Raw genomic sequence first — 27,252 nt, forward strand, 5'->3', positions numbered from 1 at the left:
TTCTTAAGTGGAGTTTAATCAGTGAAAAATAATTTTGTAGTTTTCACTCTGGTCTAAAAAAAATTAGGTAGTCATGATGTCAAAACAGGAGTAAAACTTAATTTACCCCAATACTAAAATTAAAATGTACTAATTTTAAAATGCCGTAAATAAAATCTGCTTATCCACTGAGATGTTGCTGAGGTGGGCTTGTATATCTGGTTATTGTGACACCCTCAATAGGTCATCAGTCTATCACAGAGACATAAAGAACAAACAAGCACATTTATCCTAACCGCAATTTAGAAAGACTCATTTTTTACCTCATAAGAAAGCAATAGATTAAAAGAAAAAAAAACATGGTCGGGTCCAATTGACAAGTCCTGCCGGTCATCCTGAACGGTAAGTCATAGCATCTGCATCGCCACTGATGGCGCTCATTTTCATATATTTCACAAAAAGTCAGAGGTAAAGAAAAAACTTGCACATTGTAATGGTAATGTTTTTATTGCATGAATTGTAATAGCTGCAGAAGAACAACCTTTTTTTTTTTTTTAGATGAGTTCAGTTGGGTTCAAAGCCTTTCTGAAGTGAAAAGTGACGTGGTGAGGGGACATTCAGATGGCACATCAAATCTGGTTCACATCTGTCCTGATCTGTCCATCAGAAGCCCTGCTCCGCTTCTATACTGCATTTTAACCACAACTGTAACCCTGGTTGGTGAGGAGGGGTGGAACTGTTTGTCTTTTATCCTTTTAACACAAATTCGAATGGGCAGTAATGAGACTTGTATGTGCTTTTGCTTGTCTAGGCATGCAAAATAGAAGAGAATAAAAGGTGATGCTTATTGCTGGTTATTTAAATTTAAGGGTCATTTCAGGGTGAGAATAAGAGACTGAGCTGTGCTTTGGTGTGTCACTCCCTCCAAGCAAGTACTCAACTTAAAGGGGGAGTTTGTGTGTGCAGCTGCCCATTTAGTGGGGATATGAGCATTTAAAGAACCAATAACAAAAAGTGATAGGTTAAATAAACTACTCAAATGCAGTATACAAGCCAAAAGTGTATAGATTAAGACTTAGAGCTATAACTCCATCTACAGGTTAATTTTTGTACTGCAGCAACAGAACAGAAGGAATTGACATTTTGTAAAGTGTTTGCAGCCATGACATTTTAGAAATTTGAACAAAAATCAACAAACAAAAGGCAAAAAAGCTCCCTTTTTAGTCTAGATAGACCAGCCACAAATTAAAAGAAATTTCTCAATATATGACCTACAAAATGGTCTCTTCAATTATCAAAAGAAACTTGGTCACTCAACAATCAGTGAAATAAAAAAAAGTCTAGCAGAAACAATAAAAGGTGATATTTTACTGTACCTGAATGCTTGTTCCTACCCCACCCCACCTTCCCATGACGTATTCTATTTAAAAAATAGGACTTGAAGATATGGGCTCTAATGTTAATACATTTATCCATACTATGTTCATGTAATTAATAAAAAAATAAATACATTTAACGAATACAAACGATTCTGTAATAGGTAGATTACCAAATAAACTGATTATCCCCACCCCCCATAGTTTAACTGTTGACACATTTCAAGTTTAGGATTTTTCATAAAACCATTATCACCACAAATATATATTTAAATCTGCAGTTTTAAAGCCTTTACACTGGTGTGGTAGTGCTACTGAGCTTGATGCGACAGAGCTCCTTTCTGTCATCTGTGGAGATGTAGTCTAAGCTCTGGCTCTCTCAAGGCTAAATATTAACACAGTAGCACAATCAGACAGGGACCAGGAGTAAAAGTGGATGCTGATGATTTCCGTTGGCAATGGGATCCAAACCACCTGTTGGCTTTAGCCAAACAGGAACAGGAATAAGATGTGCATGTTTGTGACTTCAATCAGGAAATCTTGTAAAAACATCGTATGAAACTTGTGTTAACATTTTTTTTTTTTTTTTTGCATATGCTTGTTTTTGTACAAATTTTTGTACAATCTGTTTGGACATAACAAAACAGATTAATCCAACAGTAGAATCAACCAACAGAAAAAAATCTCATGCATAAGTTATTTCCCACTCTTACTGATTGATTTGTAAGTGAACAGCTTTAAAAGAAAATCTGTGTATGTTTGTTTTTCAGCATTATATTTTTGTACATTTTGCAATTTCTACTTTTTTTTTTTAAACATTTTTGCACAATAGTTTTGATCCTTTTTTTTTTTCCAGCCGGCAGTTCCAGATGTTGCTCCAGTGGAGTTTCCAGACATCCAACCTGTTCAATCCTCGACAGAAGGAGGCACAAGAGGCTGGCTGTGGGAAGGAATAACTACTTTGTAAAAACTGCTGGAAAGCAGAGTGTCTGTGATTCAGTTCAGCTCCAAGAAATTAAACATATGGTCAATAACACTTTTTTTCCTATTTCTGCTAGAAAATACCTGCCACCATAAAAATGGGTGACCGATTCTGCAGAAGTTTTCAAACCAACAATTTCCCCCTCTGGCAGCAGAAGTGGGATAGTATAGTCAGTTGCAGACGGGGATGTGGGGAGGGGAGAAGGGAGATGGTTGTCGGTGACGACACGGATGAGCAGACAAACCCCTATCTGCAAAGATCCTCCTGTGTAGAGTCTCGTATGTTTTTCCTCTTCTTGCTGTTCCCTTGGTGGTGTGGCTTGTTGCTCTGATGACTTCTGGAGCTGAAGGAGGAGTTCTGCTGGCCGTGGTGGCCGCTCTTGTTGTTGGAACGAGACATCCTGGCCTGGAAAAACCACATAAGACGACAAAGCAACAATCAGATGTTGAAGCAGGACAGGACAGTGGTTTCAAACGCAGTCCGAAAAAGGGTCAAGGATTGAGTCTGTCCTGACCTACAAGGACAACCTGTTAATAATGGTGGGAGTTTGTCTTTAGCATAACTAAAGACAAACTGTGTGTTCCTGGTTCAACACATCTGAAACAAATGGCTGAATAATATCCTATTTTATCTCCATGCAGTCAAGTTCTTCACTGTCTGGTTAATGACCTGCTTATTTGACTGAGGTGTGTGAAAAATTTGTCTCAGAAACTCAACGGTTTAACCAGAGTTGTATCATAGTCCGGGGACACTAAAGGGCTTCCTGATCAGATACCACTATTTTTTTTTTAAATGTTTTTGATTCAGCTTTTCCCTGTGACTCATTTTGTATTGGGTAAAAATTAGCCAATCAGAAATTGTTGCTAGGCAGAATGTGTCTACTCTGGCGTAATCTGCTTCCTTGTTCGAATACCTTCACTCTTAAACTAAATATCAGTAAAAACGCATAAATGTTCTAAGCCAGTCATATACTGATTTATAGTCAACTGGCTCTCAGATTTTTTTTAGCTAACCGTGTGGCAGTTTTCATAGCGGACAGCCAGAAATTGTTAAACTGTGGGAGAACTGGAAATGCCATCAGGGGACAATTTTCCCATTCACAAGATGAGTAAATCCTAAAAATGTTCAAAAGACATTGAGATGCTTAGATAACTAGCTACAGCTGCAAAGAATGGTAGACACAGAAAGCAACAATCACAACATCACTGTAGATGTGGATAGATCATTAACAGATTCATCCATATCAATATGGATTGGGTTTTACCTGAGCATCTAAGGTAAGTAAAAAGTCCATTTGTGTTTGTTTTTTTAGCTGCTGAACTATAGAAACATAGTCTCACTGCTAAGCCAACTGCTTAACATACCTTAAGACAAAAATAATTAGTGGAAGGACATACCTCAGGGCATACCTAAAGACACAGTTTCATTCCACTAACTCACTCGCTAAATCAGTGTCTTAAATAATTTTCCAAATGGTCAAAAATAAGAACTCTAAAAAAATCACTGATATTCAAGGAAAAAACCTAAACAAAGCCTGGAGAAATATGGAACTATTCCTCTTGACCCCTTTATAATAACAGAAAACTGAGACTAAGCATACCTTTCCTCCTTTGTTGCTTGCAGGTGGAGTGCTGGTAGAGTGATTCTGTATGCGGTGATTACTGACCACCGTAGATTTTTCTCTGTGTGTGCTAGCGTTTCGGACAGGCTGTTGTTTGACTGTCTTGCATGGAGTACCATCCGAATCCTAAAGGAAACCACCAACAACACAAATCTACATGAAGCATTTCCTTCTTAGTGACCTCTTTTGCTTTGTTTTTTTGTCAGTCTTTCAGATCAATGATTTTATATTGGCCCATTTCATCTGGACAGCTTTTGCCTCTAATAAATGAAATCATCATTTGAAATCTGCATTTTATATTTAATCAAGTTATTTTTGCTCATTCTTTTGATTATATGATATTTAAGTGTGATGGAAACTGACCGCATCGCTGGAGGATGTGGAAGACGGCGACAGCGGGGACGAGGAAGGAGACGAGCCCAGAGAAGGGAGTGGAGAAGAAGTGTTGGAAGAGGACTTGCTGTGAGGAGCAGAAGGAAGAACCACAACATCTTCGTCGTCTGGGAAGTTGTTGTTGCACTCGTCAAGCTGTTTGGACTCAAGTAATTTGACGTCGTTTCCTATAGAAAACGAGAGGGACATGTTGTAGCTGCAGCTCGTATCAATGGAGTGATATAATCTTTGTTGCGACAAGTACAACTAATACATACTGTTGAGAGAGCGATCATTCTGAGACTGGCTGTCCCAGTTCTTTCGGATCCATTCTCTGTACTCATCCACTTCCTGAGTCACTCGGATTATCCGACCAAGTATACTGAGGTTAGGAACAGTGAGAAAAACAGTTAATTTCCCAAATATAGACTCTTTAAATTAGGACTGCTAAGGGATACAGCTTCTAAGAATACTTAGGAGTATTCTGTAATGCATGAGTAGTACGTTTGTTGTTAGCACCTTACCTCTCATTCTCATTGTTGGGGTAGTACTTGGCAATGGGTGACACAGCATGGCTGAGGACAACATAGGCATAATCAAACGCCTGCTTCACCTGCATGGCACCATATGAGCTCCGGCCAACATCATTGTCTATTGATAACAAGATGGAGACAACATGTCAATTAGGTAATTCCAACACCCTTCCGTTTCTGTTGTGTTGTTTCCTGTTCCTACCTGGCTGCAGAGGATCCTCAATGTAAAGCATAGAGGGCCTGTATCCATCCATCATGTTTTTCTGAACCTCATCTTTGGCAACATAGCAACCACCGTCTGTTATCCTGATGCCTGTCTTCAGGTAGTTGAAGTTGCGACCGTAGAGCTCAAAGAATTCAATTAGCAGAACACCAATGTTTATGTTGGGGCTAGAAACGTCCCTGTTATGAAGCTGGGGAAAAAGTAAAAGCAGATGAATAGGTGAATATTCAGATAGAGTAAAGAGAAGATTAGGAACGTGGGAAATGAAAATCCCTAGATTTGCAAAACAAACCTGCAGGAAGCTAACAGCCATGAGGAAGAGACTGTAGGAACCAATTCCACCAGTGAAAACCTCATTGAGGTCTCTTTGAAGTAGAAACTGCTTCAGCACAAGGACTAGGTAAGGCAGGACAGGATATTTCTGCAGATGACAGAATAGACAAAGAAACCAAAAGACAGAATAATTTTAAAACTCCTACTATGTCTCCTGTGATAAAAGTGATAAAAATCCTGCCAACTTTTGATCACAGGTGATTCACCTGTGATTCACTCATGCAACTTTTGATCACAAGTGATCAAAAGTTGCATGAGTGAATCCAGGAGCCGCGATACAGCTGAGCAAAGCACCGCAGATTTTACCTCCTTAAATTCCTTGATGAGCCGAGCAGCTTTAACACCTCCATTCACGTTGAAACTGATGTCCACTTTGACTTCAGTAAAGGAATCAGTAAGTTTGATGATGGGAACCTAAAAAACAGACAAACAATAACTCACGATGAAAGACAGTGGAAAAATGTTTACGTTAGATCTAGATTACACACCAAATTTTTTGTCAGAAAAAGTATCATGCAAACTACAAGATCACACTGTTTTTTTTTGTTTTGTTTTGTTTTTTCTTTTTTGGAGGCCTGAAATGTTACCGTCGCTTTATCCAAAACTTTGATGGAGTTCTCATCTGCAACATTATTTTTTCGCAGTTCATCCTCCAGAGTCCACAGAGGCAGTGTGTCCCACTTCCCAAAAACCACCAGATCAATATCACTGTAGGAAAGAAAGAGTAAAGCTTATATTTAGTTTAACAAACAGAAGATATAAAAAGATCATAAAGTAGTCTTGTATTATACTACAGATGCACTGATCATAACACTGATTTATGCTTTGTTTTTGAGGTCTATCTTGCTTAGTCAAACTTTAAGTGAGTCTGATCTTTTATTTTAAGGAATGAAAAATACACTAAATGATCTCTGATAGAGGGAAATCCAACAGTAAACAAAGGAATCATAAGATTAATCCATTTAAGCTTTATCTATTTTGCCATTTAAAAAGCACTTTAAAATACTGTACATGCAGCTAGTTAATGAGTGTACAGACTGGAAACAGTGGGAGAATTTAGTTATGTATTTAATGAACCTGCAGTTCACCGATCAGAGCCAAATATGGGGAAAGCACTTTCTATGTTTGATTATGATCTCTCACTGATGAAATGGTCCGGAAACTCTAAAAAAAAATGCATAAACTGAGAACCCTCTCTGCTATGAAGAAAAAGGTAATAAAAAAAAAAAGTCTTGTAAAAAAAATAAAACTCATTATATAATGTCGTACCTTTTAATAGATTTAACAAGTATACATTATCCTCAATTTACTTCTGCCTGACACTTTAAATATCTCCTGCGAACTACAGAACTACAGTTACGAGTGAAGGTTTGGTTCCCCCTTGTGGAGAAAATGTGCAACTTTCTTCTGTAGCTACTAGTGAAATCTGTCAGCATTTACAAAATTAAAAGCAAAACTGTTTGTGAAAGCTGTGATTCTTAACACACCTAGCCAGGATAAATAAGAGCCAAACAGATAGACAGATATGTTGTAATAAAAGTAATAAATGATCTGTATTTTGATACCATTAAATAAATGTATAAAATATTTGCAATAGAACAAAATTGCTTAATCCAGTAACCTGCCACAGATCCAGATTCCACATAAATAACTGTGGATGAAGGGCAGAGCGATTATTGTCTTCTAGTAGACTCTTACCAGCAGAGGCCACTCTAGGAATATTTTTTTAAATCAGAAACGGTAGCAAATGCAGGACAGATAGATAATGGCAGTAGGAAATTCTAGCATATTTTTGACAAATTATTCTAGGTAAGTATTAAATAAATATTTTTAAACTAAACCTATGTGTTCATTTGACGTGTTCAATCATCAGAATATTCACTAACCTTTGGGCAAATGCCCTAACACTCAGCTTTCCCCCTGCTTGCAGAAATGCAAGACATTGATAGAGATTATGTACTCATCAAAATGATCAGCAAGACATTTGATGAATGCATGTGTCTTTAGAGATATATCAGTCTGTGATCAAGTCAGGAGCAGCTGATTTAACCACATTTTGCTCAGTAAATGGAAAAAAAGAGGAAGGCCACGGAACTGATGCAGACGTAAAGCAATGAATGAGAAAAAAATTAGATGCATTCTGTGAACGATCTTTCCGCTTTTAAAGTTCAACTAAAAATACGTCGCAGATATCAACTTCAGCTCACATTCTCATTATAACCTCTAACCCTGTTTGTTACTACAGAAGTTAATTCTTTGAGATGCAAAACTGATTTGGTTAAAAGTCAACGACAAGTCTCAGCTTTGGAAGGGTCTGAGAGAAGAATTTGCATAAATTTGACTCTAGCTTACCTTGTTGGCAGGTAAAGGCCAGTGCTGAAACTCCCAAACACTTGGACCTAAAGAAAAAAAAAGAAAAAATTGCTTTCTATGTAGGCAATATTTGGTTTTAATAAGGACAGTATCATTTCACATAAAATACTGTTCGATATATTGTATTTTTCTAAATTTTCTGTTAGGTCTTTCTAATAAGCTAAGATATGAGCAAACTAAAGTTTGCTCCTGTCTACCAAAACCTGATTTTGAAATGGTATAAAAACAGCAGAGAGAAAAAGGGAAATAAAGATTTAAGAAATATTTAATGTAAAAATATACAGCAGAATCTGTTTTGTGTCTTTTTTTCTTATGATAACCAAAATTATCAGGATGTTTTACCACGAAAAAAATCCACTAATCTCTTAATGTGCAAGCTACTGGGAGGACAAAAATATTCTTGTTTCCTTTGAAACACCCATGTCACGGTGCACAAATAGACCTAAGCCTTGACCCTACTCCCCTAAACCTCTTCTCCACCTCACCACATACTAGCACACGCTAGTAAACAGCTCAGTCACATGTAAAGACCCTAAGCTGATTGTGAATGAAACCGAGTCCAGCAGACTTCCATGAACTGTGACGTAACTGCGCATGGTGACAAAGGTTAGCAGTGTTGTGTTTCGTCTCTAACCGACAGTCATTCAGTACCAGGTCTAGGGCAACCTTGTTCAACCCAGCTGTAATGCATCATAGCGTAGTGAACACAACAACTCAGATATCATCTTTGACCAACAACAACTGCTTTCATATTTTGCCACATCCATCCAGTTTTAGGTAAGAAGAGGTTTAACATAATCCATATTTAATCCAAGAATGTAGTAGAAAAAAAAGTCTATATGGCTTACACTATTCCCCATTTTTGATTCCAGAACTTCTGCCTGACTACAAAAATGCTAATAAACATATTGAAATTCAGTTGGAATGGAAGTTTGTTTGCGCTGCATGATTTTTGCTTTCCGTTTCTGTCATATGACCAGGTTACGAATTCAAACAATGGACATCTAACAAGACTACAGAACCAGCTGCCTTCCTGTCTCAGTGACCTTTTGGTTTGAACAATAAGTTGTTGTGCTGAGATCTCCCCATCAGACAAGTCAAGAAATGGGAATGTGGAAACAGATCACCTGAAATCATTAAGCTGGTCCTGTGAGTGAGCCAGCAGACATTTCTGGGCAGGTTCTGGTTTGTGAAGCCAATGGTTCTGAAACTTTGAATTTCTTATTTTTATCTCTCCTCCCAAATTAGCCCTTAAAAGTAAATTTTCCTAAACTCCAAAACTTTTTAACAAAAATTCTACTTTAATTAATCAGCTTAGAATATATTTCAAATGTTCAATTTCTTGTTTTAGAACTTCCCCTCTCAGTCACAATACAATGGCACAGTTTTTGTTCTCTTCATGATGCTTTTTTTTTTTTTGCAACTTGCACTCTAGAACAACCTGTAGTCCGGAAACTACAGTAATCCTTCAGGCAAATTTATCATATCAATTATATTCATTGTGATAAAATTTCTTATAAGAACTTGATTTATTGTTATCACAATAAATTCCAATTAATGATCTTTTAATTATAAAAAAACTAAAACAGTTTGTATTGTCTGCATTGTTAATTTTGCAATGTTTCTCCATTGTTTGTTCACTGAAAGAGTATTGATAAATACAAATCAATTTTTAAATGCAGTAAATGTGCGCATTTTAGTGACACAAATCACTTCCTTTGTGACTGGTGTCCTAAATCAACTTATTACAAGCAGGTGTTTTCAGTAGCACTATTTGTGCTTGTGGGGCTTTGAATGCTGTGTCACGCAGTCACAACCATACAGTTACCTAAAGAAATAATCAATAATCTTATCACTTTTATTGTTATCACAATAGTACCACAAAATATCCTGATATAACTTTAAGCCCATATTGCCCACCCCTAATTTGCATTAGTAGAGCTAACATATCTTATCATTGCTATACCACACTCAGCAGTTTATGCAGTCAGTTTGCAAAGTGAATAGCAGACATGTATGTAAACAAGTTCATTCTTTAACTGCCAGTGTCTTCATGGACTAATTGGATAACGTGTTAGCGTTTTCAGGTTGACAGTTAAGAGTTAAGCAAGCACTGTGAAAACTGGACAGTCACATTTGCCGCTGCTGCCAGCGATGAGAAATCGACACAGACACAAAGCTGTCCAAGACTGGAAGAGTACTGCACTTCCTATTTTAGGCCCAGAGCAGACACACTTAGAAACCTGCTGCTCTATCAGCAAGATCAAAGTCAGTAAATGCAATAATGCCTGAGGTGGTACTGATAGCTTGAGCCAAACAGAACTGTGGCGCAGAGAGATAAAGAGTCAGAGGACATTTGTTGCCAGTGGCCTGATAGCACATTCAACCTGACAGCACTGTAGGCTGTTGTAATTGAGAGTTGTGTTGTCAACTTGTGCAGCCTGGGCAATGTACTTAACTGTATCAGCGCTAATAAGTTACCAATGGTTCAAACTGCTCACTTTATTCCTTTGCTGCAAGCAGGTGAGGGCGATAGCAGCATTAAAAAAAGGGGGAGGTTTACCTCAGCACTGGGCCAAAGGTTCTTGATGACTCCCTTTATTCTGTCCACAACCTCTAATCTCATCTTTTCCTCCTCTGGACGTGGGGAAATGTACTCGTAGAAATCCTTGATTTCCTCGTGCAAGCTGCAAAACACACAGAGGAAAAGGAAGCACACTTTAGTGACAGAAGTGAAGGCAGGTGAAAACAGACACACATTAGAGGAACAGTCATGTGTTCACAGTTCGAAACGCAAAACGGGAACTTTAAATGTTTGGCAATAACAGATGCAGCACCGCTCAAAATGAGACACTGATTTAACCTGATGCAACTGGAGCTGCCTTCCTGTGTTTCACAGAAATTGTGCTCTCCTCTTCCGAGCCCCTCACAGAGAGTGGGTGCTAAGAGTCAGACACTGAGTGATCCTGACAAAGTCAAGTTAATTGCTGATGTTAACAGTAATAATTTGTCAACTTAAGCATTTGTAGTATACAGTATTTGAGTTTATTTTCTTAATTTTAAACCAAAGTTACAACTGTTTTCATCAAACTTCTGTGTCAAATCGCATAGTGTTCTGCCGACGCCATGCAGCAGTACAGTGGGTGCCTGCCAGTATTGCTACTTTGTATGTAAATAGGCTTTGGATGTACTGTAAGGATTTGTTAAATCAGCACAGTAACACAAGCACAATGCATGATGGACATCCAAAGAGACAACGCAGGACTGAAATCCGGAGTATTTTTGTCCATTTCCAATTTAAGTTCATCATATTTGGCATTCTGAAGACTTTGGACTTTTAATTTTCAAACTGGTTTATAATAACTGGGACCATTTTATTTCTTCGTGGGGACAATAAGTAAATATAATTAAATTCCACAAGTAAAAGAAAATATAAAATAAATTTCCCTTTCTGGAAAAGTTTTTCTTCCAAAAAGAGAAAAATCAAAACAAACAAGTTGTTTGTTTTACTTAAGTTAAAGAAAACCCCTACTATGGAAAAAACTAAAGAGCCTCTATGATATATTTAAAAAATGTAAAAAGATTTATGAACATCCATAAAACCAGTTCACTTATTTCCTAGAAAAATAGCTTTTCCAACAAATACTTGTTTAGATTAGCTTCACTGACTGACTAAGAAGTTAATATTACAGAAAATAAGAATGCTTTTGTACCAGACAGCGGCTCTCCTTAGGGAACGGGAAACAAAGACTTCTCTTGTACAAAGACATTCGTGCAATTCTGAAAAAAGAACCAGGCTAAACCAAAACAAAAAAGGACCCATACTGTGTCTTCATGTAATGTCAACAAGAATCTGGACTCGAGAGACGCTCGCAACAGAAGGGTTCCACATTTGTCCTTGGGACGGGTCGCTGTGCCCACATGCGCTGACCTTTTCACTGAGCAGTTTTGGCTACATGCTCATGAATGCAGGGGCAAGCCTGTGTGGGCGGTCAAACAAGAACACAAAAACAGCCATAAGGACTAAAAAACAGGCTCGTTACGCCTTCTAAATATGCCAGACATGTTGGTGGTGTGAGTGAAATAAGGACACAGAAGCGATGTATACCACAGAGTTGGACATGTCAAAAACCTATAAAGCTATAAACACAGATTGTTTGGATTATAACCCTAAGAGCACTGTGCATTTTGCTCCCTAGGAGTTTTCTCACAGGCTTTTTCTGTTCCTATAGTTAGCTAAATAGAAATTAAGTGAAAACTTTTGGTGGAAAAATTCATAAGACTTCAAACTACTACACAACTATGAAGTAATACAACAGCAAAATTAAACAGGCTTCTAGTTAAAACTGACAAGCATTGATAACCATGAGTGTGTTGCTTTTATAGATGTTTGCCTTGCTACCATTAGAGGCCAGAGAGTTTTACAGCCTGCACAAAGTTAAAAAGACTTAGATAAATAAATCAGATACTTAATTTGTCATTCAGCACTTTGCCTTTACCTCTCAATCTTTCCAGGTAATGTGCAACAAACAAGTGAACTCAATGACGAGTCGACTCATATTAACATTACACATGCATGATTTAGCTTACGAGGCCTGGAGCAATGCACAAGTTAGAACATTTGAGAACAACACTCTCCAACTTACTCTAAAAATGTAATAAAAACAAAAACAAAACAGCAAAGTTTAAGTAAGTGAGTTTTTATTCAGTATGGAACATGAAAAACAGTTTTGATTTTAATTTAAAAGAAAACTGAATTATATGGGTTAACTTTGTTTACAAGATTTAGTCATCAGATAGATGGCCTGTTTTTATGTTTAATATTTGGCTCAAAGGATGCAAAAATGACCTGCCAGGCTTTTAGGTTTACCAAACATAAGTTAAAGTATCATATGAAACCATTTCAAAATATGACCACATATCAACGGTTACAGAGATAATTTATTGTTTTTGTCATGGAACAGTCCCATCCTGTTGCTTCTGGCTCCAACAAAACTTTTAGCTTTAAAGATGCTTCTTTCCTCAATGAACACTGCAGACTCTAACCCCCATTATACACACACACGTACACCCCCGCGCGCACACACACATACAGTGGTTTCATTTCAGAGTAAAAGAAACCTAGCAACTGAAATCTACATTGCAAAAGTATTTGCTCTTAGAAGTTGGGTGATTATTTTTTTGCCTTTACAACATCTGCAAGTTTAATGTGCTGCATTTGAGCTAGAATATTTAGATGTTATATAGATTCACTGGCCACTTTATTAGGTACACTTGATCAGATACATGAAGGGTCAGTCACATGGCAGCATCTCAATGCGTTCAGGCATCCAGACAACTTGGCGATGTTTGCGCTCTGCAGCAACCACCTGATGCCACCACGTTAACTTGCACCAATATCTGAGGATGAGTTGCCAATGTTTGAAAATGCAGTAAAATCAAATATGAAAATCTACATTTTAAAAGTATAAGGCAGAGCTAATAAAACATTAAAAAAAAAACTTTATATGCAACATCAAACAGGTTAACACCTGATTTTACTAAGTCGCTACTGCCAAGCTGTCAACCTTTCATCTTAAGTGGGAGCGTCAGGGTGTGACTACAATCCCTGATGTTAAAAATGTGACATGTTTTTATTATACAACAATTATGCAGCAACAGGTTCTTCTTATCATTATTACTTGTTAACAGAGGGCTGCACTCTGTCTGAGCTCCAAGCAGCTCCGAATAAAGCTGGGAGACTCGCACTGACCTGCCTGTTCATTGTGATTCAGAGCAGAGGGAAAGCGCATGCCAACTTCTCATGGCTCACAAGCAATCTGCTTGGTTAGTTCCAAACAGGCAAAATATCTGCAGACCAATCAAATACTCATTTTACCATTCTGTGAGCAATGAACATGAATCTACCTAGTTTTACAAATAACCAGAGAAAACTTTTAATGCATCTTAAATAAAAATTGTAATGTAAACAATTTTAAAATATAAAAACTATGTATTTTTTGTTGTTTAAACTCAGAGGATTTGTGTGTATTATTTAAAATGTTTTGTTTGGACCACAGACAGTCTAAGGGAGGAAGGGAGGGAGTTCCACAATCAGTAGGTTTCATTTCACAGGAAACAGGCAACGACAGCTCCCTTGTCCTCATGTAATAAGAGCAACCCATGCTCCACCTTTACGGATCACATTACATCGTAGCTGTGAAGCCTGCCTTCAGAGCACATTGGCACTGTTTATCTGTTAATCCCATACTGCTGTAGTAAAGTTATGTAATCTTCAGTAAGAGCCGTTTAAAACCTTACAGAAGCAGAAGGAAAACATTTTCACTGCACATCTATTACAACACTGCACTTCAGACGATCTCCTCATGATTTTAAAAAATGAATAAAAACGATCTTATGGTGTGGTATTCTATATGCAGATTAAAAAGAAAGGAATCTAAGATGTTCAATTTAAAGTAATAAGATCTCATATGGAATCCTCAAACCTTGCAAACTTGGAACAATAAAAAAAAAATTATTGTACTTTTCAGTCATCTTACACATTCACTACTTGAAGGCATAACATCTAGGAGGCAACGTACTGAACTGTTATATTGTGATAGATACATGATCAATATGAACAGATAATCTGTCTGATGGGATATTCAATTTCATGGAACTCTGATCCAGAACCGCATAGCATTCTAGGGGATGTAGCCAGAGGAAAAACTTTAGCCACTCAACCTCTCACTGCCAGCTAAGCAAGATAAGTGGCATCAACTAACTCAGTATTTGGTTACCTAGCAACAACCTGTTAAGTCACTTGCACAGCAGCAGTTACAGGTTTTGCCACTGTGCCTCATAACAGCTTAAAAATAAACAACACATGGAGTGAAAACTGTGGACAAAACAGGAAAGATAACATCTCTAGTTTGGAAGTATTTCAGATATTTCAAACCAAAAAAATAGTCAATAATTATATTGATATAAATGTTTACATCGTGTTAAGTTTTTCAACTACACTGTCTGGCCCTAGTTAATGTATACTTTAGAAGAAGCTTAACACAATTCTCCGAGCCACACCTTTAGACAATAATAGTGTAGCCTCTTCTGTAATCATAGAGCAAAGAACAAACATGCAGCATCATTTTTGATGTTCACGTTAACCTGATTATGTTTTGAGCAGGAAGGTAGCATGCCACGAGGTCTCCATAGTCTTAAAACACAACAGTAGTTCCCATCATTGTGAAGTATGTCTCATGATGCACAATCCTGACAGTTCTAAAGTAAAAAGGAAGTCTTATGTTGGTGATGGTTGGCTGATAAAAGCAGCCTGGCAGGCTGGTCGACAACACTTGGTTGGTAAGGCGTCGAAGGAGCATTTGTTTGGCAACATGCTGGGTACTCAGAAAAGAGATGTTTCCAGAGATATGAATAATGTGTATGATCTGTGAGAATACAGACTGGGTAAACATTACTATGCTAATCTCAGCATCTGCTTCAGAGGTTCCTGCTAGAGCTAAACTAAAAGCTCTTTCATCATTTAGTTCCAATTTTCTTAAAAATCTAAAATACTTAAACAGATCAAACTGCTACAAGGTAATTCTACACCGAATGTTGAGTCTTTTAAACATTGGTGAATTCACAGAAAAGGGGATCTTTACCATGCTTTCTTGGCATCTGAGCCACCTTAAATGTAGACAAGTATTAGTCAAACATGGACTGGAAAATCCTGCACAGATTACAGAATCATTGAAACAGTTGTGTCTCTAGGGAGACTTCCAAGTTTTTCCCAGTAATATTGTTAAAAATGTGCCTCTTTTTAGCTGTTGTGTACCCAATCTTTTGTAACTCCTAGTTTTGCGAGCTAGTTTTAAAAAATTAAACATATCTTATATATGGATGGATTTAATCTCAAGTCTTCCTTTTAGATGGTTTCCTTAAAATTACTCTGATTTGATAGTCTTCTACAAACTAACTAGCTAATTTATGCCTTAAAATGGTGCTAGAAAACCCAAATCATCTCTTTTTGCTTAGTGGTTTCTGCATAATCAAAACAAACTATCACATCTACTCTTGGTTTAAAGTGTATGAATAACCCTGCAATCTAGTCCTTTGAACAGTAAAACAGCACATACTGATAACAGGTCACTAAAACTAATACACAACTGAGATGTTCACCGATACATTTCATTCTGAAATAGCTGGAATTAGATAGCCTGATCTGGTTAGTTTTATTTCTATAAATAAATTGAGCTAAACTACAAGCAGGTTGTTTCTTGACCAGAGACAAATGACAGCCTGTTTGGCACTCAATAGCGTTAAGATTTAAAATCTAACCACAGATCATGAATGGTGGACACTTGATGAACAATCCTGTGCAAAAAAAACAAAACAAGTTAGCAGGACCTTCAACATTCCTGCTTTGCTTCTGTATGAAAACTGTGCAACACCTTGTCTGGAAGGCTAGATTAGTTCTTTGAATCGTTCAAAGGCGTCAGAAAGGCTGGGTAAAATTTGAGGTAAATGAAGTAAGAAAGAATGAAGAAAAGCTGGCTCAAACTTTGAAAATACAAATAAGCTAAAGGCCAAACATATAACAGGTTGGGCAGTGCTGAAAAGCCTCAGAAATGTGAGCCATTTGTTAAGTAGAAATGGACTCATGATCAGCTAATGTTCTTAAAATCCTTAGGTACTCTATATCCATTTTCTCTAGCATCACTTGTCAATTTAAAATGCATTATATACACTAAGAAGTTATACTTGTATACAAAGAAACACCTAATAAATATGACTGCTCTAGCTGTAGTTACCCAAGTTGCAATTTACTCAAACTAGTATTAAAAAATTAGGTGTTGGCGCCTAGAAAGTGTACTGACATCATGACCCTATTTTCACAAAGGCTTACATTTTTAGGCATTGCCAAACTCTACAACAAAGCTGTTATGTGACACTGCTGTACCTATTGAACCTCCAACACACCACAGCAGCTTTGAACTGCCAGGGTTGCCATGCATTAAATACTGGTTCACAAAATGAGGACAACCCCAAACAAAAGCAGTACCGTACAGATGACACATCCATTAATTTTTTATCAATCAACGATCAGGGATGCCAACTGTTGGATCAAAGAGCCGAACAGCTCTGATTACACAGAAGAACACATGCTGATGAATGTTGGTGACAGAGGTTTGTGTTGTGAGCGGAGCAGCAGGCTAATCTTAGTCTTGAAATGAACCAACAAATAACAGGCTGACAGAAAAGCACTAGCAAAACATTTCACATTAAGCTGAAACGGTTTCAGCATCTTCCTGAAAGTTAAATCCACACGGAGGGTTAGGAATGACCCGCTAAACTTCTGACTGAAGACGCCCAAGTTACCAATTGAGGCTCAGAAACTCCACAGTGAAACAATGAAGGCAAACCTGATGGCAACTTTTTCAGTTCTGCTTTTAGAGCCAAACTGGGAAATGTTTTCCCAAGCCCAGCCTTGTTAAATATACAGTCTCCTTAAAGTACTGGAAGTAGATAAGGGAACATAAATATTTTGATTGTAATTTCCTGAGTAGAAACAATAATAAAATCAGGAAAAGTATGGACAGATATAGGACATTTTAAGACTAGAAAATGAGATGATTCTACATTAAAGTGTTTTATGACTTTTTAATACCTCACAGAAACCCTGAAACAAAGAAAATGAAAGAATCCACCTTTTGGCTTTATTTCAGATATAACAACCTGAAAATATGGCACCTACAGAGTAGTGAATAGTCAGAGCTATATCAATAATTACAATAAATGGCTTCTTGGATGCAATATTTGGAATACTCCAATATTTCAGGTGCCATGCATTTGATCTCTGCCTGCTAGGGCTGCAACTGACGATTATTTTGGCCATCAATTAGTGTATTCATTATTTTTCATTTAAGATTATTTTATTCAAGATTGGAAATGCATACAAAAATGCAAATAATTTAATCACTTTTTTTAATTAAAATACAATAACAAACATATAGCAGTGTATGGTTGATAATTTATAGCATAGGATGCAGGTAAAAAATACTTCTAACAGCATGTGAAAAGCTCAGCCCTTTCTACTTTTCAATATAAGCTGTGTCCGAATTCAAGGTTTGCATACTTCAAAGAATCGGTCTACATAGCCCGGGTCCTTCCAAGGCCGTGAATAAACTAAAACCGAAAGAGAAATGCTGTTGGTTTGATTCTAAAATGTTCAAACATGTACTGCACATTTCTACCAGGAATAAATATACCGGTAAGCAAATTATTCATTTTCAAATACTCTCCAAATCTAAATTAAGCCATTACAGTCAAATAAAACTAGTATGTTTGAAGGCTTAACTTTAATCAATCAAACCGATTTGCTCAGGAATAAATTAAATACTTTAGTAGACCAAACATCTTACAACTAGATATTATCTGTCTGAATAATATCGATGTTTAACTTCCACTCATTGGGGAAAGCTAGTGAGAGTTTTTATAACAATGTGCCGGGAGTCAGGCATTCTCCTACAGTATACCGAACCTGGAGCGCCAGGCCAGCTTGCAGCTGGCAAGGGGGAGCTGGAGAGACATGTCCGAAAATGTCAGAGCAGGTAATGTTTTGGTGAACCGAGCAGATATTTCAGACTTGCACACTTACATTCTCGCCTAAAAAAGTTGTACAAAATCACGTTGTGTCATTTAAAGTGTAATATAACAAAATTATTCGCTGCTCTTCACTGCCACTGTCGCTCTGCCTGAACGCCCAGTTTGGACCCGCAATGAATTATGGAATATGGTGGGTCGTGAAGGATACACCGGACCCATCCTTCAAATCTGGGAAAAAAGAAGGATGCATTTGGAGGCCGCATATGAAGGAGTCTGCGAATTTGGACAGGCCTTGTCGCCATGCTATGACGTAATCGGCCTACAAATCCGTCTTTCAGACCCTGAATCCGGACAGAGCTGTAGTTAAGGGCTTTTGATTACTTTTGGATTAACCTATTACTAATTGGATAGCAAAAGGTGCTTAAATCAAAAATATTTTATAGAATTTGAACTGGGTGAAGCTAAAACTATGCCACTTGCGGACTTCTGAATTTGTCCCAGATGCAAAATGTACATTTTTTGTAAAGTTTTGCCTTAATTCCTGCAATTAGTATGTTATTCTCTCAGCAAATGGCATAAGTTTGTATACTCAAATTAATGATTAATTGATTTCAATAATCTATTCATGGTGATTAATACAATTAATTGTTTCAGTACTACTGCCTTTCTACAATATTTTTGGCAAATAAGAGGAATTTTTACATTATGAAAGTTGTGGTGAGAACTCAAGTAAAAATTAGGATAATCTGGGTTAATAATAGTAACTTATGGTTACAGCAATATTCCATGATAAAAATCACACTCATATTTTCCTGATGTTGTGTTGCCTTAAAGCCAAATCAAAACAATAAAGTGCCAAGCAGAACTTCATAAAGTTTGCAGCATTTTTAAACATGTCTTTATGTTGAATATACTGCAAATATGAGAAGAAAGCAACCAATTTGTTGTAGAGAATGTCTTCACATTGACATCAACAGAACTAAACAACTGCTACCAATTGGCAGAAAATACTGAATCATGGGCATCAAATTCTGGTCAATGATTCACATGGTGTTCCTCCTTCGACCAGTTTTGATAAACAGAAACAGTATAAAGCACTGGTAGCTCCTTGCAACAACCAGTTTTTAAAAAGATGTTTTGCAAAGTGACAAAAGTCTGGTTTACAGAATGACTTTCCTCTGGGCAGGAAGACATATTCTTCACTACACACTTGAAGGTAGGGTTACGGGGAGTGGTCTACCTGCGCTGGTTTTAGGGGCCAGATTGATCCGCAGTTCTGATGTTCCAACATTTTCTAAACACCAGACAGCAAGTAAGGAAACACAGGAGGGCCTAACAGATGTTAAATACTGCAGCCAATGTGTTAAGCAGGTTTTTAATAAAACAGCTTTAAGCAGAGGTGCTACCTGCTGGGTGTCATAAATCTCTAAAAAAGCAACAATAACAAGGCAATAAAACCCTGCTCTGGAGCATTTCATCGCTGAACAATTAACCACACTTTTCATTACATTTGCAGTAACCTTCTCTTGCATCACTCTAAGCCTGTTTGCAAATTTAAAAAGAACTATAACTATTACTTAAAAAAAGTTCATAAATTGGATAAATCAGTGGGACATTTTGTTTCATCTTTACAATCAGACACACTAAATTAAAAAACTGGGATCAGCAAGAAAAAAAAGGGGACATAGCTCTCAGGATAGAGATTCGCTGTGTCCATATAAAGAATCTAAACAAAACCCCAAGCACTAGTCTAGAAAATTAGGTGGAAGCCCTCCCTTCAAGCTCCAAATGTGATTGGTCAGAAGAGGAAGAGGGAGCGAAGGTTTGTCTCTCGAGAGGGTTGGCTTTGTTCAGAGGAAGTCGAGCTGTGTGGAGCATGCAAACACTGATCCATTGCCATCATGAATCAGGCTGCTTACTTGGACCTTCCCAGTTCCAGAAAGCCTGGCAGAGAGTCAAACACAAATAAGCTAATGCCTTTGCCTCACTAGCAAAGCCACATGGCCAAATATAGAGTACAAACTGTCCTGCTGAAGCGCATTTTAACTTACTCCCATGTCACCCTTTTTGGTTCTTGTAAATAGCAAACTCAGTAATGTATGAATGATATGTTTGTTCATGATATTTGCATTTACTCCCAACCCAAAACGGCTCAACTCCACAGTCTTGTGTTCTCCTTGGGAAAATGCTATATTTATATTTTGTATTAAATACAATGTTCAGATTGAGCTAAAAATAATTGGAAACAGGACACTTTCATTTATGCCTTGTGCCATTTTGTGGCATATGCCGAGTTTGTGGTTCATTTGCTAACACCTTGTAGCTAAAATGTAACGTCTGAAGTAGCAAGATTGTCATTTGTCTGTAGCTATTTTCTTCATTCATCTAAAAATGTTTTATCACTGTTCATCCCAACTGTTGAAGTTCTTTCATATCCTTACCAAAAAAATATCACTTCTAACCCAGCAAAGTTTGTTTTTACATTCACATACATACTGTATGTCATCACTAGTCCATTTTAAAATAATGTGGCAATGTCTCAGACTGTGTTGACATCATGATTTGCCTGAGTACTGAAGGCCATCAGTGGTGGCTGAGTATGATCCCAGCTGTTAGCTTAAGGTTCTGGTATTAGCAGAGCTTATCAGTAAAGAATGTCCTTATGCAAACAAAGCTCCCATATTACTATAAATGAGAATCAGCCAAAGGCTGAACTCTACACTCTTGTGTTCTGCTTGCCTCCACATGTTTAACCGTGAGGAAGAGGAGAGAAAAATGTTTATTTCAGCGCCGCACCCATGAAAACATTCCCCACAGTTATAACACTATAAACAACTAAGTTAATAAACACAGCAAAAAGTTATGCTAAAAGTCATCCAGAATGATAAAAGTATATTATAGAAGATCTGTTGCAACAAAAATTAAGCATAAATAAAATTTTCACATTATTAATCACAGACTACAACTTCACATTAAGACTTTCTTATGTTAAAAGCCACACTTTAAAGTTCCTTGAAGATTTGTTTGATCTAGAGCAGGGGTGGGCACTCCTGGTCCTCGAGGGCCGGTGTCCTGCAACTTTTAGATGCATCTCTACTTCAACACACCTGAGTCAAATAATGAGGTCGTTAACAGGACTCTGGAGAACTTGACTGCACTTAGAAGGAGATTCAGCTGTTGGATTCAGGTGTGTTGGACCAGGGAGACATCTAAGAGTTGCAGGACACCGGCCCTCGAGGACCAGGAGTGCCCACCCCTGATCTAGAGCAATAAGCTTTTATTACTATCCAAGATTTAATAAATATGCAAAGAAGTTGACTGGGCAGCCTTATTAAAATGTTTTTGAAGCAGCAGTAAGTTTGAGAGGTAGGACACACTCTCTAAGCTCAGAAAGAAGTTCCTCAAACCTGAAAGTTTTCACCATTTCAGCAAGCCAAGTTCATAGAAAATACATATATGTATGCATAACTGTTTTATATTTGCATATATAGAAACAATATTTTGTTTTAAATAGGAATGCACTAATATGCAAATTTGGGTCGATTCAATGCTGCTGTTGAATCCGATTTTAATGCTGCTGTTGTGGCAGTTATATCCCATAATCCTGTGCTGAATCACAATCACTTGACCAAACAAAAACCACATGATCAGCTCCATCCAAAACAGCTACAAGACGGAAATAAATATCAGCTGGTAACATCAGCCCAGTTTTACTGGTCCATTTACTTAATGGACCGTTACAGATATGTTAAAAAATGACAAACATTGGCTAATGTGGATGTTGAAGGTGATATATTGTCCATCCCTAGGTTTAAAAGAAAAATAGGGTTGCAAGACATTAGAAAATGTTATATTTAGCAAATGTGATATTGCTAAAAACTTGTGATTGCCACAGGTTATAAGAAGTCTACACTTCCATTACTCCCATTCTGTTCTTCTAATGGATCCATTCAATGCTCTTGCTTCTTGGCCACTCTGACCTGTCAGATGCGGGCATCCACCGCATTGAGACTCCATCCAGCAAGCTGAATATCCTATTGGCATTCTAAGTGTAAGCTTACACTTGGGAGTTTATAAGCTAACAGTTTCAATGAGTGCTTTGCTGTGTTAATATTGTGCACACTGACATTGTGATGTATAGTGAAGCTCTATTTGTGAGCTTAAATCAGTGGTCTGTGGTGCCTCAACCATTGATAACTTAGTTGATAAAGTTCTCCCCTGACCACCTAAAGCAAATATCTAGTAGAGCTAGGAATCTTGTAGCCAGACTGTTTCTAGAGCCATCTTCTTCTTGTGTGACTTGTTCTCCTTACATTGTTCACCGACATCTATGTCAGATCACTTTTACACTAATTTCATCCAAAGTGAAGGGATTTCCCCATTCTTCTACTATAAGCAACATATGTATACTGTGATGCATTAAGAGATTTTATGCTGTCATTTTCTCATCTTAATGTGCATTCTAATGCTGTCAATCTCTCAACATGAAAGGCCTAAAGCCATTTCACATTTCTTTACGTTTTGCCTACAAGCACATACTTTATTACATTTCAAAGTGGTCCTTAGTAATAATTCTTCAGTCTTTCTGAAGAACCCCGCCTTCCCTTGCAGATTGGCTTTTTCGTTATTTTGGCTCATCAGACTGATTATTCATATTTTATTTTATTTTTTGTCTTTTAAAACTCACCTATGAACTATATCAGCATAACAGATATAACCTCAAATGATGATTCAGTGAAGTCTCCATCTCTACAACTTCAAAAAATATATAATTTGTTATACTGCATTTAGTTGTTACTAGCAGTTTGTTACACATATATCATGTATTCCCATGACTAATATTATGTTACATCAACAAAAATATACAAAAATTAAAATTGAACAAGCAGTGAGAGCTTAACTACAGACAACTGCAGATTCTATGATTCACGTTGGTATTAACTAGTTAAAATAACAATACAGATAACACCGGGCCTGGGATCTGTTCCTTTGTTTACTTAAATATAATTCTTCTATTGTTGGCCTAAATCTTATCAAAACTGTTTCAAAAACTCAATCAAATCAGGATTAAATGTGGTGACTTCTAATCATAAAAGTATCTAACGCCCAACCCAACATATGTATACTGTGATGCATTAAGAGTTTTTATGCTGTCATTTTCTCATCTTAATGTGCATTCTAATGCTGTCAATCTCTCAACATGAAAGAGTTATGTTTCTCTCAACAAGAGAAACATAATTAAAGAGTTTTAATTATTCTCTGCTCCTTTGAATGTGACTTGCTCAGATATAAACATGAATTGTTAGCCATGTTACACCATATTTTCTTTACATAATAAGCACTAAGATGTTAGCCTGCAAAGGCTAAAGAAACAGAAAATTCCCTAATGTTTCAAGGTACAAACCAGACTTTTCTGTAAAGTCAATTTACGAATGTAGAAAAAAGTTTAACCAACACACGACAAGAAAGCAAGAAACTGCTGTTTGCAGTTTTTTAAAGTTCTTTACAAGCTAAGAAAAGTGGCAATGCCACTGTACTGGCAAATTGTAAGACTACTGAAGGTGATGCAACTGGAATGCCAACAATATTTAATTTTTTGACCAGTGTCAAATATAGACAGAATAAAGTTTGATGGAAATTTTCTAAAAGTATGTAAACAAATTTGTGCCTGCAACATTTTGAACATGATTATTGTCATTGTCAACCTTTGATATCCATGATAATGTCCATGATGGCTCTGAGGTCATCGGAGTCAAAATTTGGATTAAACATATAAGTCTGAACCCAATAAAACTTGGAAGCAACTTGGATGCATTTGAATCGATGTCTTGGTCCATCAAGTCACTTGTCTTGCCATAGTGTTCACTAACGCCACTGCATTCTTGTGCATCTTGTAATGTTAACCCAATTGCATGTAAATCAGCATAAGAAGTTTCTTTTTTTCAGCAGAGTTTTTTTTTAAGTTTTGTATGTTTTACTGTAAATAAACATACAAAAACTTCAAGCAGTAGTGTATGTGTACTTTTTGGTGAAAAGTTAACCAACCATGCAATATCTTTAAAGGTTTAATTTTATATGTGGCTTCTTAAAATTTTGAGAAGTGCTGTTTGTCAACTTACCTGAAATACACCATTTATGAGAAGCAAAAGATATAACTTAGTCGAAAGCCAGCATTATTTCTAACAACTGCCTCAACTAGTCACTAACTCAACTTCTGTATGTGGGATTTCCCTTTTAAAGAGTGAATTTCACTATCTCTCATAGTTAGTGCAGCTGAAGACATATAGAGGTCTCCTATTTAAACTTCAACAGAAGTCACTTTTCCACCAGCTAAATAAACTAAAGTTGACCTATTAAGTGGCAGTAAGCCAGTGGGGTGGGGTGAGACGAACAGCCTCTCCCCTTGTCCTTTAATCGTAAACATACTAGTTTATGCTCCAGCACTGAGCTAACACAATGAAAACTGATTTGTAGAGCTTCACTCTTAGCAGCAGGTGATCACCTGCAACGCAGCCAAATTAAACTTCAACAGACTCACTCTTACCCCACAACTCCTTCAGAGTAGTTCCTGACTTTCCAAGGCGTGCCCGTGTAACCTTCATATCTTTCCGTGTTAGAGCCGCAACCATTGTTCAAGAGACTGGAATTGAATCCGAAAGTGCTAGCTTTATTGTCTCTCTTTCTTTTGTTGGGGTGTCCGTCCGTGAGTCCCCTCCAAAGCACAGCAACCCCGCTGCCCTGCTGCCCCCCTCCACCGACACCGCCCCTGCCCGCGGCTCGGTTGTTGTGGTTGCTGTTGGTGTCCAGTGGTATAAAGTCCCGCTGTTCCGTCATTTCGCCAACCCCAGCTGAGGTAGACATCCCCTGAGTCTTGACGTCTCCACCACCGTTGTGCGAGTCCAGCGTCCCGTTTCTGTAAGTAAGGACGGCTCCCGACGCCCCGTTGTTGACGATTGGTTTCAGGCTCGGAGTACTCTGAGATCCCGTGGAGTAGCTGCTATTGACGTGCAAATACCCGAACCCCTGCGTCGTCTCCCAAATCTGCATCCACAGGTTGTTAGCGGGTCCCCGTTGTTCTGGCTGAAACCAGGCGATTCTAGGATCCATCAAACGCCACTGTAGGCAAACCGCCCCCCCCACCCCACCACTGAGCAGCGCTCAGCTCGTGTGCAGCTAGCCAGGTCGCTAGCTAACGTTAGCTAGCCTGCTCAGGTTCTCCACTGACCGTTACTTCTAAATTATGGCTAAAAAAAACTACGCGCTTGGGTAATAATGGTATACAGCGAGCGGTCGAACTAATTCATCCGCAGTAACTAAAACGAGAGCGCGAGTCAGGTGATAAAAACAGTATTTGAAGATCAACTTGCTGTTAAAGACGTTAGAAACGTGCGAGGGTTGTCTGTCGAAGAGTCTCTGTGCCTTTCCCCCGATGGCGGAGTCCACACCGCTACTGCGGCTGCGCCGAGCAAGTGAATAGGGGCGGGGATACACCTATTACGCAACAAACAGTTTACGGGGGGTTTTTAATATATTTATTACATAACAAACTCAGATTTCATATTTTTCTTTCTATGTAAATCAAATACGGAAAATAAATTTTTAATTCATATTCCTGTTCATTTAAATCTGACATTATTTATGATTTTTTTTAACGCTTAAAACATAAAATTGAGGCAGGAATACGATTTATATGCTCTCAAAAATGGATTAAAAGCAATATAATAGGTGGGAGACGTTTTTTCAAGGTATTGAAAAAAAGTAAAACCCATAATTTCGTTTAACATTACGTAAAACCTATTAAGTTTTTTAATACATGATGTGCACACCATGCAAATTACACCTGCAGATCGTCATTGACATTCTTCACATGGAAGGTAATGTGGAAAATGTCATTACTAAGGCACCCATCTATTCTGTGATCTGGTGCCTCTCCCTTTTCATGATCCCTCATAGATTCTATTCAGGCTATTGGACAAACAGCTGATGACCTCACTGCCAAAATTATTGACTGTAGAGTCACTTTACACTAGACCTCGTTATAAATTATAGGCCAGTCATTTCCTCTAATCCACTTTTTCCTTCAGCTTAACTTCCCATTAATATGCTTGGGCACAACACTCGGTTAGCTTCTTTAGCGATTACCATTTTTTGTCATAGCTGTACTGTCGAAAGTGTCAATGATTTTATGCTCAACAACTGTTAAGTCAGCAGTCTTTTCATTCATCAAACATACTATGTATCTGTATTAAAAATACTTTATTATATAATTATAATCTTACGACAAAATGAATTTGGGGTTACATTGGCTGTGAAACAATCACTCAAATTTAGAGAAATAAAAACCCAAATTAGCTCACTATGTGAGCAATTAATCTGCATGTGGTTCACTTTTTAAGCTCAATTTGAAAAACTTTTTGTTATTCTATAAATTAATTAAAAATAAAAATAGAAAAACGACAACCTGTCAGTTTTCTGTATGTCGTGCTGCTGTTGCCGTATAATTTCCCAATTCTCAAATCAGCAAAATACATCTTATCTGCTCCAGTTTGGCCGTAGTAAATATACTATTAAGCCACTTATTTATTTTTGATATTTTTATTGACTGTGGCAAGCTTATTCCTCCATAGTTTTGTAATTCAACAAGCAGAGCCAGGGTCATAGGTCATTGCCACTTACTGTACCTACTGATTTGAATATCAAATAAGAAAATGTAACGCTTTTATAAACTACCTTTAAGCTTATTAGCTGAAATCCATCACTGACTGTTTTTATATTATAATAGTGTGATAATTTATTAAATCTAATGTGGTCTCATTATCTGTAAGTAGGTCCACATATATTCAACTATTCAAAGTAATTGTATTAACCTGAAA

At 37.4% G+C, this 27,252-nt stretch overlaps 1 protein-coding gene across 1 annotated transcript; it reads right to left on the reverse strand.

Annotated features, from left to right (window-relative positions):
- Positions 1-470: 470 nt before the first annotated feature.
- On the reverse strand, positions 471-25,814 carry papd5 (poly(A) RNA polymerase D5, non-canonical). Its single transcript, XM_005796184.3, has 12 exons — positions 24,924-25,814; positions 10,356-10,479; positions 7,772-7,818; positions 6,007-6,127; positions 5,726-5,833; positions 5,379-5,507; positions 5,066-5,276; positions 4,855-4,981; positions 4,609-4,712; positions 4,322-4,518; positions 3,938-4,084; positions 471-2,742 (listed from the first exon to the last, which is right to left on the reverse strand). The coding sequence occupies exons 1-12, from the start codon at positions 25,484-25,486 to the stop codon at positions 2,584-2,586; spliced, it is 2,037 nt and encodes a 678-aa protein (XP_005796241.1). The 5' UTR covers positions 25,487-25,814; the 3' UTR covers positions 471-2,583.
- Positions 25,815-27,252: the final 1,438 nt, after the last annotated feature.

The sequence above is a fragment of the Xiphophorus maculatus genome, chromosome 4, assembly GCF_002775205.1.
Source record: "Xiphophorus maculatus strain JP 163 A chromosome 4, X_maculatus-5.0-male, whole genome shotgun sequence".
Classification (NCBI taxonomy): Eukaryota; Metazoa; Chordata; class Actinopteri; order Cyprinodontiformes; family Poeciliidae; genus Xiphophorus; species Xiphophorus maculatus.